Genomic DNA, 15,969 nt, shown 5'->3' on the forward strand with positions numbered 1-15,969 from the left:
GCATAGTGCACAATATTATTAATTTGACTAGACATATTTATATCTGCACTTTTTTCCAACCACTCTTTCCATGGGCTTGTGCAATATATAGATTTATTGATCTGTGCTCCCAGACTTACCTTTGTATCCCGTGGTACATGCTTGTCCTTTTCCCTGCACTTTATCTTCCCCTTTCTATGTTGTCGTTACCTTTATATTTATATTTTGGACTGTTAATGATTGTTCAATAAAGATAAATTTTTTTATTCACACTCTTGGAATATGATTCAGTTTTTCCTGATATAATTTATCGTAGATCCAATGTTTTGACGGCCTCTTATTGTAAAGGTTGCAATGCCCACAAAAACATAAAATTCTGCTGTTTTGATTTTTTTTCTCATTACACCCTTTACCGATCAGATTAATTTACTTTATATTTTGATAGATCTGGCATTTCTGAAAGTAGCAAAACTAAATGGGTGTATTTTTGTTTTGTTTTCAAAGGGACACAAGTGAATTTTTGTTTTTTATTTTTGATATTTAAAAAAAATGTTATACACTTAATTGATTTTTCTAGTCCTCTCACAGAACTTGAAGCTGATGTACTGCGATCACATTAAAGGGACAGACATGATGTTGGAGTATGTCCAAGGTCGTGAAGGGGTTAAAGAAACGAACAAAGAATTTCCTCTTTTCTACTGATTTTGCCACATGCATCTAAAAATACTAGTAGGTGATCTAAATTTCTATCCATCTCCCTTACGCCACGTGCACACGTTGAGCATTGTGTGATTTTTTTTTACCTCAGTATTTGTAGCCAACACCAGGAGTGGAACAATCAGAGGAAAAGTATAACAGAATCCCGTGCACCACTTCTGCAATTTGTACCCTCTCCTGGTTTTTGCTTACAAATATTGAGGTTAAAAAAACCCTCACCAAATACTCAACGTGTACACGAGGCCTTACCTTTCTACCTCGTTTATCAGCTTTACTGAGAATTTTTTTTTTTAAGTGTCAAAATAAAACAGAAAATATTTAATTGCATTTAGGCTTTTGTAGGTATAATTGAAATTCCTACAAAAAAGTTTAGAGTAATGTACCTTTTTTAGGGTCAATCATACTACGTTGGCCCATTTGTGTTGATAACGGATTAACTCCACCAGTTGGCTCCAGGTGACTCATAGGTATGTAGGAATGATAAACACTTCTAGACAAGTGAGGGAAGCCTAAGAAAAGTAGAGAATATATAGCTTTACTACATCTCCATTTCAAAATGTGTAAATATTTGGAAAAATTGAAAACATTTTATCACATTGAAATCTTTGCACAATAGGGTGGAAATACATTTTATATATACTTTAATACATTATATTTACTTTTTTTATTGAAGGCTGTACATTTTATTTCTTCTTGTAGTGTAAAGGTAGGTCTGCTGGGCTATGGGCAGTTTGTCCAAATGTGATGATCTGTGTATGTAAATAATCAAAATATAGATGTCGTTGCATAATTATCTGTGTGTCTATATGACAATCGCACAGATGCCATAATATGATTCTAAGATGTGTGTACAGTAAGATGTTAATGGAGATAACGAAGACAGAATGCACAATGAACAAAGAGGTATTCATAAACATACTGAGAATTTTATAATCATGATTTTCTCACCAGCTGCAATAAGGGATGTAACATGTGGGATGATCACTCCATGTTCTTGCTTCAAGGTCGAAGTCGAATGTTGTATTGTATAATCACAAGTCTTTTTAATACACGAGTGAGAAGTGAACTTTTACTTAAACGATGAACACGTATCATTGTCTGATTCATTAATATCTGTGCAGATTTGATTTGAACTCCACCTCAGTGACCCAAAACAACGAGAGACCCCATTTGTGGTCTCACCTAAATTCCCAACCTTGCTAGCTGGCGCCCATTTCGTGGGGCCCTTAAAAGGAAGCACTGCCATTCCTGGACGCACAGATATCTTGGACGTCACGGACTGAGATATCCCTCTGCTCCAACCAGGCTGATCACCTACAACCTCAGTAAGTGTTACATACTGTGTATTCACTACCAATGTGGTTGTTCTTGGAGAGGAGAGGGTGACGGGCTGTGTGTCCTTATCGGTTCTTAAAAAGGTACCCGATTGGGACTCAGGGGTGGTGCCTGCTGGGGCCCAGCAGCACGATCCCAAGCCTGACGTGTGGATCGATAGTGTCACACGGGATCCAGAAGACGGATGTTAGGAAAAAAGGTGGTGGCCGGATATAGCCATTTAGACTGAGCCGGTCTGTAATTAAAGCCGCGGGGGGGAGGGTACAACAGTGATCAGAAATAGGGATTAGGATAATATATTGATATATTTCCCGCTGTTTTTGGAAGATCAGTGGCCTAATTTTTAGCGAGCTGTGTGACCAATTTTGGGAGATATATAGCTGAGGGAGCAGCTAGTATAGTTGTGAACGTTTCAGTGCCGGCTGGACTGTGACGTGCACCATATAGTCATAAATTAGTGTAATCTGATCACCACCAAGGTAGAAATAATGATTAAGCGGGGAAGACAGAAAGTTAAGAAACCTGAGGATTCATAGAATGTGTTGGAATTAGTGATAGAAAGAGAGGGGAAGAAAGCTGTGCGTCATGCCTTGGAGATTTTCAAAGCGTTAGGATTACCGAAAGGAGGCCGGCTACAGGCGTCTCAGTGGGCAGCAGCACTGGAAGCAAAAAAGAGCAAATTAAAAAACATGGAATTATCATAGTTTCTAAGGTTGAAGGGAGACTCTAAGTCCATCTAGTTCAACCCGTAGCCTAACATGTTGATCCAATTGTTGAATGATGGGGAGTTGTTTAGCAGAGTTGCGCAGACATTGCTATCCGAGGGATACGTGGAGTTAGAGGATGAGGACTCGGAGGGAAATATTATTATTATTATTATTTATTATTATTTATTATTATAGCGCCATTTATTCCATGGCGCTTTACAAGTGAAAGAGGGTATACGTACAACAATCATTAACAGTACAAGACAGACTGGTATAGGAGGAGAGAGGACCCTGCCCGCGAGGGCTCACAGTCTACAGGGAATGGGTGATGGTACAATAGGTGAGGACAGAGCTGGTTGCGCAGTGGTCTACTGGGCTGAGGGCTATTGTAGGTTGTAGGCTTGTTGGAAGAGGTGGGTCTTGAGGTTCCTCTTGAAGCTTTCCACGGTAGGGGAGAGTCTGATGTGCTGAGGTAGAGCGTTCCAGAGTATGGGGGATGCACGGGAGAATTATTACGTTTTACTATAGGTTACCCAAGTCTGATGACAGCTCTGAGGGTTCTCCGGCAGGTTGTTTTGTTGCTACCCCACAGTTATGATCCGGAACCATGGAAGACCACCATAAATCATTGGTAAAAGGTGACAAGAGCATTGGCAACTAATCTGGCCGCCATCCCCTTACTAACCATCAACACTACAGGTAGCTGAGGGGTGAACTAACATTCTGTGCACCGCGAACCCAGCCGGAGAACTAGCTATCCTAAAGGAAGGAAAGATGAATAACTCTCTGCCTCAGAAAATAGATAAAGAATAGCAAGCCCCCCACATTCAAAGACTGCAGTGATATAGGAAAACACAATACACAGATAGATGATAGGATTAGCAAAAGGTGAGGCCCTACTGACTAAATAGGACAGGATAGGAAAGGGACTGATGGTGGCCAGAGAAAAACCCTACAAAAATCCAAAATCCTGATAGTACAAAAAGCCCTCAGATCGCTAGATCTGAACTCCGTCCTATACCAGGCGCTCTTGTCATACCAATGAACAGAAAGCAGGAACCATACAAATTCAAGAAGCAACAAATACATGGACCTATAGGAGCAATACTCCAAACAAAGCTACAGGGGGCTTCCCAGCTAAGAAACTGAGAGGGAAGATCCCTGCATGCAAATAAACTGACAATGACCACAGCAAATGACAAACTCAGATAAGAGCAAAATGAACAAAAACAACATAAGACAGAACCAAGCACTTATCTGGGGTAGATGTGGTCTGGAGCAGGATGAAGCAGGCTGGTGAACAAAGAACAACTGACATCCGGCATAGCCTGCTAGCAGACCAGGGTTTAAATAGGTAGAGATGGGGGCATGTCCTGGCTATGGAGGAGTGAGGACGTGTTTGTCTCAGCTCCTGCCATCGAACTACATTACTGACAATTAAACCAGCCCAAGAGCCTGGAAGAAAAGGATATGCAGCGGAGGAGAAGGGAGAGCTCCCAGGGGCACAGCTCCCAGGGGCACAGCAGAGGAGCGTCATGGACAGAGGAGAAGGGAATCAGAGGCTTCCTTACCGGGCCAAAGCAGAGGACAGCACTGCAGACATCTTCCAAGATGGAGAGGCAGGGGAAGCCCCAGCAGAGACAGAGGGAGGAAACCACCCGGGCAGTGAAGGAGAGGCAGCTGATAACCCCAGACAGCCAGCGTGCAAGGTCTTAGGTACAGGGGATCCCTGGAGCAGGGAGCATGGGTACAACCCCCACCATTGCTAATTGCAGACCTGCAGTGGGGAGGCCTCAGGAGGGGGGAGAGGTGCCCTTACCCCTGTCACAGAAGGAGGACAATAATAAATCTCAAGCAGAGGCTGTTAATGCTGCAAATGGGGAACAGGGCCCTGCTAGTGGAAATCTCCTATCTTCAGTGAGACACAGCCTGAGTCAAAGTGTGTATGATATGGAAATGCAAGCAGAGTTAAAGCCTGCCACAAGTACAATAAGATCACATGAACCAGGAGTGCTGACAGAACTTAATGAAATCAGGGCACACATCTCTTCTATGCCCACCTGAGAAGATATGGAGTCATATATAGCAAGGCTGGAACAGGCATACCGCACAGAGCTGTCGGCCCTGAGGGGGAGGTGGAAAGAGTGGACACTCAGAACCAAATACAGGCAGCTAAAATACAGAATATAGAAGACACCACTCAGGCACAAGGGGCCATTTTGGACCAACACTCCCGCCAAATACAGCATATGGTGGACGCAATGGACGATGCTGAAAACAGGGGCCGGAGAAACAATTTAAGGGTCCGGGGTTTACCAGAGTCTGTTGAACCTATGGATCTCCAGAGAGCCCTCCAAGTGATGTTTAATGAGATCCTGGGTGAACCATCAAGCCAACCCCTGGAGCTAGACAAAGTGCATAGAGCGCTTGGCCCTAGACCTACACAGAATGACAGACCTCGAGATGTGATTTGCAGGATCCACCGTTATGTCCTTAAAGAGGCCATCCTGTTTAAGCTGCGCTTTGGAGTTTCACCAGCGTACGAGGGGAGCCAAGTCCAGATTCTGCAGGACTTATCCCGTTTCACTTTACAAAGAAGGAGAGCACTGAAACCTCTCCTGGACATGCTCCGTTCGTATGAGTTTAAATACAGCTGGGGATTTCCCTTCCGCCTGCAGGTCCGACACGCGGGAAGAATGCATGTTCTTAGGAACCCGATTGAGATGCCATAGTTTGCTGCAGCCCTGGACATTCCATTGGTGCCTATAGAGGAATGGCCGGTGTTTCCAATGGGGGGGGGGGTGCTGCCCCAGATGGTGATCGGACGCGTGGCCCTCGAAGAGGAAGACCAGTCTGATGTTTGAGTTATTGGTTTACACAAACGGAAAAGACCTCAAATTTACTTAAAATATTAAACTTTATTGATATATATTAAAATTTGAATAGACACCCAGTGACACAAGGGAATATGAGGGGGGAGGAGCTAAATATATGGGATCCATATAGCACCCTATGGGATCTAGCTCCTACCAACGGAGGGTGTGACACCGTAACTGTTTTGGGCGCCCCCGTTCCACGTCGGCTTTCCCTCACTAAACCCTATAATAGTGAATTAAATTAATTACACTAAAGATGGCCAGATAGTGTTATGAGACTATGCTTGGTATAGATTAATCAAAGTTAATATCTTCCAATCATGGGAATCAACACCAACACACAAAGGATCATGTGTTGGGTCTAAAGGAAGGTAAACAACCAATTTGAACCAACCAGGACAACACATGAAACGTCATTCAGACAAATGTGATGGAGGACCTAAATGGAGGAAAACTTGTTTTCATATTCCGTCACTCAGTATCATCTCCCCTATCATAATCCATATCACGGCCATCATCCATGGAAAACCTACATTCAAAAGGTCCGCCAAAAAGACAGCGCACAGTCCGAAACAAAATGCACACATGTATTGCGTTGTGCCCATAGGCAAAAATAATCAGATGCGGCCAATTAATGATATATGAGAATGTGTAAAGTAAATATCACTATGTAGATACACAGTGAATATAGTGGCCAGCACACATGGATAAACTATATCCCAAAGATCTGCCAAATAGACAGTGCACAACCTGGATCAAACAATGTATCCATATATAGTGCAGTGCCTATAAGCAATCATAAGAGAAGATTATGGAGCCAAGAAAAACATGGTGTATAAACACCCAGGGAAAATGATTAAAATTACTTCCCTTAAGATGAACGCTCTGCAGTGCCTCGACGCGTTTCCCCTTTCAAGATGTAAGGATCATCAGGAGGCTGAAAAATCACATGTATCCAATGTGTATGGAAGAGTGATCCATAGCTGTGTGCCCTGAATTCCAGAATGTCCGGATTTACATGACGGCGCCAATCAGAGTCACATGGACAAGGCAGCCAATCAACATCAAGGGCTACTCTGTCCCTAAGAATCAACTGCGCATGTATCCTGCAAACTGGACACAAGAGGTCCCAGGGTCCTCACTGCGCAAGTGTACGTGTGCAGCGATAAAGACAACCTATCTAAAATTTCCATTGTGCCGGCAAGGGGCGGTAACCTAGACGTCATGATGGTGACGCTGCCTGTACACACGCCCAGCCGTGCGGTGCCGCCCCCAGTAACGTGTCATAGGTCATACACATGGGAGCGATGTGGAAATAGAAAAAATATAGCACTCACCAGTTGTATTGCTGTGCAGAGTACTGTTTATTAAACAGCGGAGGTTAAATGTGCGGAGAGGGCTGGTGGGGAGAGGGAGTGAACGCCGTGGCAGACGACGGCCGTTTCGCACCTGTCCGGTGCTTCAGCTGGTCTGATTAGGTATGACATCATGTCCGTTTTATCCACATCCAAAAAAATGTGAATGATGTCAAATAATTAAAACATATATTAAAAACAACAAATACATGCAAGGCTTGAATTTCAGCAACAATTTTCAGCAAACATATATGAATATATACGGATGAAGCCAAATGCCTCTTAAATCAATCTAGAAACACACTAAGGTCATTTTTATCATTTAACCCTAGAGGGCCTGTTGCATTAAATCTCATGATATATTCCGCCTCCTTTCTTAGTAACGTTTTATGCGTATCACCCCCCCTGGCATTAGGCTCAACCAATTCTATCCCTGCAAAGGACAATACATTACAATCAGAATTGTGATATTCTTTTACATGGTTAATTAACCTAGTTGCCCCTATTCCACTATAAATGGAGTTCCTATGCTCTCGGAATCTTACAAAGAGCTGTCGTATCGTCTTCCCAATGTAAAAATATTGGCACGGGCAGAAAATCACGTAAACAACCATTTTGGTCCTACAGGTTATCAAGTGCCGCACATAATGTGAATGGCCACCAATTATAAAGGAATTACCCGTCATGTGAAAACTGCAAAACGAACAGTTTCCACATCTGTAATTACCTATAGGACCCTCCTGGTGTAACCAGGTTTTAGGAGGTACATACCGTTTTTTGACTCTGATACACTGATACACCTTCAATTATGTGCCAATTTTTATTTATGATTGTTTTGATCATCCGATCCATCGGGCCATATTTGAAGTTGAAAATGAAACGATCCAATTTTTTAGCAGGTGTAATGCTCTGATTTACGCTGGAAATATTTAAGGTTAAGGTTGAATAGAATCACGAATAATCCTGATACTTTCGTTGCACAGAAGAATGATCTTAAACAAAGGTTTTTAGAAAGGGGGTATCCCTCCAATCTCATTAATTCTATGCAAAAACAAGCCGAATGTAAGATTCAACATGAGAAAAATATTTCCAGCGTAAATCAGAGCATTACACCTGCTAAAAAATTGGATCGTTTCATTTTCAACTTCAAATATGGCCCGATGGATCGGATGATCAAAACAATCAAATAAAAATTGGCACATAATTGAAGGTGTATCAGAGCTTAGGGAAATGGCCCTCAATAAACCCCTAATAACGCACAGAAGATGTAAAAATATTGGTGATATTATAGTCAAAAAACGGTATGTACCTCCTAAAACCTGGTTACACCAGGAGGGTCCTATAGGTAATTACAGATGTGGAAACTGTTCGTTTTGCAGTTTTCACATGACGGGTAATTCCTTTATAATTGGTGGCCATTCACATTATGTGCGGCACTTGATAACCTGTAGGACCAAAATGGTTGTTTACGTGATTTTCTGCCCGTGCCAATATTTTTACATTGGGAAGACGATACGACAGCTCTTTGTAAGATTCCGAGAGCATAGGAACTCCATTTATAGTGGAATAGGGGCAACTAGGTTAATTAACCATGTAAAAGAATATCACAATTCTGATTGTAATGTATTGTCCTTTGCAGGGATAGAATTGGTTGAGCCTAATGCCAGGGGGGGTGATACGCATAAAACTTTACTAAGAAAGGAGGCGGAATATATCATGAGATTTAATGCAACAGGCCCTCTAGGGTTAAATGATAAAAATGACCTTAGTGTGTTTCTAGGTTGATTTAAGAGGCATTTGGCTTCATCCGTATATATTCATATTTGTTTGCTGAAAATTGTTGCTGAAATTCAAACCTTGCATGTATTTGTTGTTTTTAATATATGTTTTAATTATTTGACATCATCCACATTTTTTTGGATGTGGATAAAACGGACATGATGTCATACCTAATCAGACCAGCTGAAGCACCGGACAGGTGCGAAACGGCCGTCGTCTGCCACGGCGTTCACTCCCTCTCCCCACCAGCCCTCTCCGCACATGTAACCTCCGCTGTTTAATAAACAGTACTCTGCACAGCAATACAACTGGTGAGTGCTATATTTTTTCTATTTCCACATCGCATGATTTGCTATCTATGGATATAAGCACCCCGATGTTTGCTTCTAGCCTCTGAATACGAGACTTTTTCCTGTATTGGACATAATGGCTTGCTATATGCTAAGTAGTGCCCTGGAATTTCTCCTTCACTTCTGATTGATACACATGGGAGCTTATGGAGGTTTGCCCGTGCATGCGCATTTATAAATAAATATTCAGACTAATATAATGCCTGAAGTGACAGCGCGTGAGGCGGGGGCACAATTTAGAGGAAGGTATTAGTACAGGCCAATCTGCCCATACTTTAGAAGGTGGCCATATGGATTGAAAAGGTATCGATGCATAAGGGGCAAAAAAGAGACAAATCGATAGCGCCACCTTATGTGCACTCCTAAAGTTAATGACCACGTCTTCCAATAATACCCTGCCGCCCCTGGAAAAATGACAGGAGCTCTACATATAAAAGCAGGCATCCGCTGGTCTACACCTGTAAGCCCATGATCAGGCTTATATGTAAGCTGTGTGTCTAAAATATCACCCCAAATACCATGGGTCAAAGGGGATTATGTATAATATATGTAACCCAAGAGCCATACGGATCACCCCAACATATATAACCCTCATTGTAAATGGAGAACCATTTCAAAAAACGTATAAAGGATGTTTGAAATGTATTAGGAGCAAAACCATCAGTATTTGCAATCAGGATGCCATCCAAATCCCACTCATATGGCCAACCCTCGATCTTTTCATGAGGAGGCATCAAGAAATAATATTAAAAAGTGTTTGGGGTAGCTTAATGGCATTTAATAATGGCATCAAAGAGGTACACCCATTGTGGTAAGACACACACACAACCTACACATCTATTTATTTACTTAATAACCACAGAATTTTCTATGCAGACCCACTTATATGTGGATCCCATAGCAAAATTAATTGGGAGGCCTATGCACAACGAAAGGTGATTGAGTGGTTGTCACATAAGTATACAAGCAACGACCCTATATTAGCCAGAAAAGATGAACAAATATGTAATTAATATGTAATTAAAACAGTTGATTCAAAAGGGACAGAGCATAACTCCCATGACAAACGGTGAACCTAAAAATAAAGGTATCTGCAATCCGTAAACTCCGATCTCTTCTCGGGGCAATGACGGAGGAGTTTCCTATCGGGACAATAGCATTAATCATTATGTTATCATTATTTATTTAACATTGATATTTCTCATTCTTTTCTCCTTTAAAACCAATGGAAAACATCATTAGCTAGCAAAAAGGGTGACGCGTATTAGGAAGAGGAGGGGTCAATCTATACTGCCGTCATATTAGAGAAAGGGGGAATATGTCAATCTATCATTTAGGCCCAACGGGGCTTGTGTCTTAAGATAGTAAATCCATCGACTTTCTCTCTGTAAGATCCTTTTGTCCACATCACCACCTCTGGGTCCAGGTTTTATGACTTCCAGAACCACAAACGAGATTGCTTTGTTGTTGCCCTGGTGGAACTCCCAGACGTGTCTGGCCAGGGGTGTATCTCTCTTATGTTTAATATCCCCCAGATGTTCACCGACACGTCTGCGCAACATCCTCGTGGTTTTGCCCACATAGTTTAGTCGGCATTTGCAGAGGGTGTGAATGTCCTGACTGAACTTTTGGAAGAGTGTGAGCGAGACAGAAGTTGGGGACCTTTTACAGCACTTAAAAACAAGAGCCATAGATTACCGCCATCAAATGAACTTTCAAGTATTGATGTGAAGCCCCACAGGTGTTGTATCGGTGCATACCTTCAGGGACTCCACGTAGCTGGTGCTGGTCACAGGTAGGGAATCTTCGGTTTTGATCGTGACGCCACTCTCAGTATTGCGGTCAGTGGGGACCGCCACTGCAGGTTAGGGGACGCCTGGGGCTGATGGTGGGTGCAGTCGGATGTAGTAGCCTCCTGAGAGTGAGGCAAGCCCCAGGGCCCTGTGTAGGTTTGTAGTACCACAAGTCGCAGAATGACCACACAGGCAGGATGTCTTTTAGGGTTTTTACTCACATTTGATGGCAGGGTGAGTAACCCGGGCGTAGCTGGGATGAACCAGATGGGAACCAGGTATCCTTCAGGCTGACTTTATGAGGGTGACTACTGACTCGCCTTCCTTAGCCCTTGGTGGTTTGGGGTGACCCCGACTTTGAGTCCCTATGGGGGTCGCCCAGGGAAGATGCTGCAGCCTCTCTCCCCCTTTTGTTTGCCGTTTGCTTGTTCCCCGGACCAGGCCACTCCAGCTGCTTGCCTCCTGTGACCTATGGGCCCTCACTGCGGTTACGTGGCTGCGGCTTTTGTGGTGTTGTGGTGTGGGCTTTGAGAGCCCCACACCGGCAGGTTTAGCAGAAGAAAGCTGGATCTATCTTCGCTTCGGGATCTGCCGCCCGGTTGGGCCTGGTGCTCTCTAGCAGTCTCCTTACTTCCCACTCCGTGCTTTCTCTCTAGCTGAAGCTGGCTTTCAGGTAGCACTCCTAGTTGACCGTTCTCCCCCGTCAGTAGCCACTGCGCGGGCGCTGTTAGACAGCATCAACCCCACAGGTCTGCTCCTCACTGAGCCCTATGGAGTTCTCTTCTAACTGACTCACTGCTCCTCCTCTCCTGTTCTTGCCTACGCCACCTAGCAACCAGACTCTCCACCACACCCCTTGAGAGGAGATGGAGGCTTTTGACCCCCTGCCACTATTCCAGTGGAGGTATAGGCTTTGCCCCCTCCTGGGATCCCCAGGGGTCCTCTCAAAGGTACATGTGTGAGACCTGATCACTATGCGCCTGTGTTCCACACCCCGGTCAGCCATCTGGATTACCTGTATTGTACTGTCCCCAGCATGGGTGCAGTACTCAGTGGTGCCTGACCAGGTCAGGGGCGCCACATTCCCCCTTAGTTATCACCAGCACGTCCTCGGGCTGCAAGACAACATTTTAAAATGCATAAAACAGTAAAACATGTAAAACATTTAAAAACACCAGGTACCATACATCACCACCCTCCACCCACAAGTCCGTTAACCCACCCAAAACCCTTTCACGTTGGCCGCGGCTTCAGCCACTTCTGGCAGGATGTAGAGGCGGCTTACATGGGCTGGTGGTTTCAGGGTATACCTGGCCTGGTGGATCCGCGCCTTCAGCCTCTTCTGGCAGGATGCAGAGGCGGCCTCCACAGTTGGTGCTGACCAGGTACCCTCTTTGTGGTGGTGAGCCAAGGCCCCATAAACAGGCGTGCTCTCTGGTTGCAGGTGAGCCAAGGCCCTATATACGGACGGGCTCCTCCTGGTTGCAGACGAGCCAAGCCCCTAAACAGGCTGGCTCTGGTGGCGGTGGTGCCCTCTGGTGTAACTATTTACACTGCGAGAGTTTGTGGCTATAGCCAGTTCATAGCCTTAAGGTTTATTTCTCACAATAGTTTTTGTGGGCACATTACTTGAACTTGAGAACGTTGCAAACAAACTTTTCAAAACTTCAACTGGTCAAAACAGGAACTTCTCTTCTTTACTTTACTTTACTTTACTCTACTCCTCTTTACCAGGGCTTGAGCCTGTATGGCTGCGGCACCTGCTGCTTTCCTGCTCTTTGTCGTCGTCTGTGGTCGTCTCATCCGTAGGTTCTTTTTCTCTGCTTTGTCTTCCTTCTCTTTCTTTAGGACTTTGTGTTACGTCCAGAGCATACAATCCTCTTTCACCTTGGTGCATAGTAAACTGGACTGAATCTCCCATCTTTAGATTTCTGCCAGGGTGTCCTCTAGGCAGATGAGCTCTCACATCTCTTCTGTTGACAAATATCCCTTCTTTGATACCAGGTGCTACGATGAATCCATATCCACTTCTCAGATTGAAATCCTCCACTACTCCTCTGAAAAGGGGTCCTCTGGCCTGGGCTTTGGACCTTCTCAGGGCTCGTTTTTCTTGCAGGTCTCTGGCGGTGACTTCCCGCTGCTCTGGGGATGACGGTGCAGGGGATAGTTGCGTTCTGTTGCGGTGTGTCTTACGGGCTGGATTCTGTAGGGTGCAGCTCACAAACTCCCAGGTAAGGCTTTTGGGCAGTTCTTCTTCTGCAGATGGTGTCAGGTCTTCCTCATCCCAGCGAGAATAAGGCAGCATCTCTGGCTCTGGGTATGGCTCTGGAGTCAGCCTCTCAACCTCCTGGCCTCCTCCCCCCCTTAGTTCTTCCTGGCACTCTTTGGGTAGCAGTACTGGGGATGGACTTCGTTTTGCCGGCCCAGGTGGGGAACTCTTTGCCGTGGTTGCTGCAGGAGTTGTCGGGATACTCTTTGGGGTGTGCGGAGGGAGCATGTACCGCTCCACCATCTCCCGTGGGAACTTAGCTTCCAGGTCGGCTTTTAGCTGCCAGTATGCGGAGTCCTCACCTACCAGGGATTGCCTAGCAGGGACTTCCTGAACCTGGGGAGCCTTGTCGGCTCTGGCCTTGCAGGCCGGGGTAAATGGTACGTCAGCCTTGTCTTGGCGGGCCGCGCCTGGCATGGCGGCGGCCTGGTCTTGGCGGGCCGCACCTGTCATGGCGGCGGCCTGGTCTTGGCGGGCCGCGCCTAGCATGGCGGCGGCCTGGTCTTGGCGGGCCGCGCCTGGCATGGCGGCGGCCTGGTCTTGGCGGGCCGGGCAGGGCATCGCTGCGGCGGCCGAGATCGGCGTCGCTGTTGCGGTGGGCTCCGTGCAGGCTGGGCTAGGCGTCGCTGCAGCGTTCGGGGCTTGGCGGGCCGGGCCTAGCATGGCGGCGGCCTGGGTCAGCGTCACCCCGCAGCATGGATGAGGGTCGCGGCAGCAGCCGGATCTTTTCGGGCCGTACGGGGCGTTGCTGCAGGGACCGGGTCTTGGTGGGCCGAGCAGGGCATCGCTGCGGCGGCCTGGGCTTGGCGGGCCGCACCTGGCGTGGCTGCGGCCTGGCTCAGCGTCGCCGCGCGCCTCTTCAGGGACCGCGGGCGTGGCAGCAGGGGTCGGGGCACTGGCGCTAGCCGGGGCATCACTCGACTCACCCTCCGTTAGCAGCATCGGGGTCTGAGTTGTCACCGCCCGATCTGGCACTCGGTGCGCGGCTCTCTCCTCGTAGGCCCGAACCGCCGCGGTCATCCATAGGAACTCCTCGCGTCCCTCTCTGATCAGCCTTCCGACCCTGGCTTCCAGTTGATCGCAGAACTCGGCGAGCTCCCGACACCACCAGGCAGCGGAGCCTGGCTCTGGATCTCTGCTCTCAGACGCCATCTTCATTAGCAAGCTGCTGGCTTCTCTTCTGCTCCGCCGTCTCCGGACGCTTCCGCTCTCTTCGCTGGCAAGCTCAGAACTCTGCAGGGGATCTCTGGGTAGCCACACCTCTTCGTGGGCGGTAACTTCTCCCAGCGCGGGCTGCTGTTGTTTTTCAGCGCGCTTTTCATGGTGGCAATATGGCGGCGCTTCCAATTTTTCAAGCGGACCGCCTAGGCACATGGTCACCTGTCTGAACAGGTCTAGTCCTTATCCTGTTCGTGACGCCAGATGTGAAGCCCCACAGGTGTTGTATCGGTGCATACCTTCAGGGACTCCACGTAGCTGGTGCTGGTCACAGGTAGGGAATCTTCGGTTTTGATCGTGACGCCACTCTCAGTATTGCGGTCAGTGGGGACCGCCACTGCAGGTTAGGGGACGCCTGGGGCTGATGGTGGGTGCAGTCGGATGTAGTAGCCTCCTGAGAGTGAGGCAAGCCCCAGGGCCCTGTGTAGGTTTGTAGTACCACAAGTCGCAGAATGACCACACAGGCAGGATGTCTTTTAGGGTTTTTACTCACATTTGATGGCAGGGTGAGTAACCCGGGCGTAGCTGGGATGAACCAGATGGGAACCAGGTATCCTTCAGGCTGACTTTATGAGGGTGACTACTGACTCGCCTTCCTTAGCCCTTGGTGGTTTGGGGTGACCCCGACTTTGAGTCCCTATGGGGGTCGCCCAGGGAAGATGCTGCAGCCTCTCTCCCCCTTTTGTTTGCCGTTTGCTTGTTCCCCGGACCAGGCCACTCCAGCTGCTTGCCTCCTGTGACCTATGGGCCCTCACTGCGGTTACGTGGCTGCGGCTTTTGTGGTGTTGTGGTGTGGGCTTTGAGAGCCCCACACCGGCAGGTTTAGCAGAAGAAAGCTGGATCTATCTTCGCTTCGGGATCTGCCGCCCGGTTGGGCCTGGTGCTCTCTAGCAGTCTCCTTACTTCCCACTCCGTGCTTTCTCTCTAGCTGAAGCTGGCTTTCAGGTAGCACTCCTAGTTGACCGTTCTCCCCCGTCAGTAGCCACTGCGCGGGCGCTGTTAGACAGCATCAACCCCACAGGTCTGCTCCTCACTGAGCCCTATGGAGTTCTCTTCTAACTGACTCACTGCTCCTCCTCTCCTGTTCTTGCCTACGCCACCTAGCAACCAGACTCTCCACCACACCCCTTGAGAGGAGATGGAGGCTTTTGACCCCCTGCCACTATTCCAGTGGAGGTATAGGCTTTGCCCCCTCCTGGGATCCCCAGGGGTCCTCTCAAAGGTACATGTGTGAGACCTGATCACTATGCGCCTGTGTTCCACACCCCGGTCAGCCATCTGGATTACCTGTATTGTACTGTCCCCAGCATGGGTGCAGTACTCAGTGGTGCCTGACCAGGTCAGGGGCGCCACATTGACATCTTTCTGAAAGTGGTCGAGGAGGATATTTCCAAAATTCAGGGCAATATTGATGTTTATAACCTAAATGAGGGGGAGAGGGAGGCCTTGAGAGTATTGAGGAATAATCCTGATATTGTTGTAAAGCCCTCTGACAAAGGGGGAAATCTAGTGGTGATGGATCATGAACCCTACAGGAACATGTGTAGATCCAGTCTTGATGATCGTACCACATATGGAGTACTGAAGACCG

The 15,969-nt window shown here is 47.0% G+C and overlaps 1 protein-coding gene across 5 annotated transcripts in view; it reads right to left on the bottom strand.

Moving 5' to 3' along the window:
- TNRC18 (trinucleotide repeat containing 18) overlaps positions 1–15,969 on the bottom strand; it is a 1,341,710-nt gene that overhangs the window by 1,165,860 nt on the left and 159,881 nt on the right. For 4 of the 5 annotated variants that reach the window (XM_075317829.1, XM_075317828.1, XM_075317827.1 and 1 more), the window contains exon 1: positions 1,080–1,201. The exons of the other annotated variant lie outside the window; for it this stretch is intronic. In XM_075317829.1, coding sequence (XP_075173944.1) covers positions 1,080–1,161 — 82 coding nt within the window. In that variant the 5' untranslated portion in view covers positions 1,162–1,201. Of the gene's footprint in view, positions 1–1,079; positions 1,202–15,969 lie in introns of those variants that run through there. 5 annotated transcript variants of the gene reach the window in all.

The sequence above is a fragment of the Anomaloglossus baeobatrachus genome, chromosome 7 (genome assembly GCF_048569485.1).
Source record: "Anomaloglossus baeobatrachus isolate aAnoBae1 chromosome 7, aAnoBae1.hap1, whole genome shotgun sequence".
NCBI classification, from domain to species: domain Eukaryota; kingdom Metazoa; phylum Chordata; class Amphibia; order Anura; family Aromobatidae; genus Anomaloglossus; species Anomaloglossus baeobatrachus.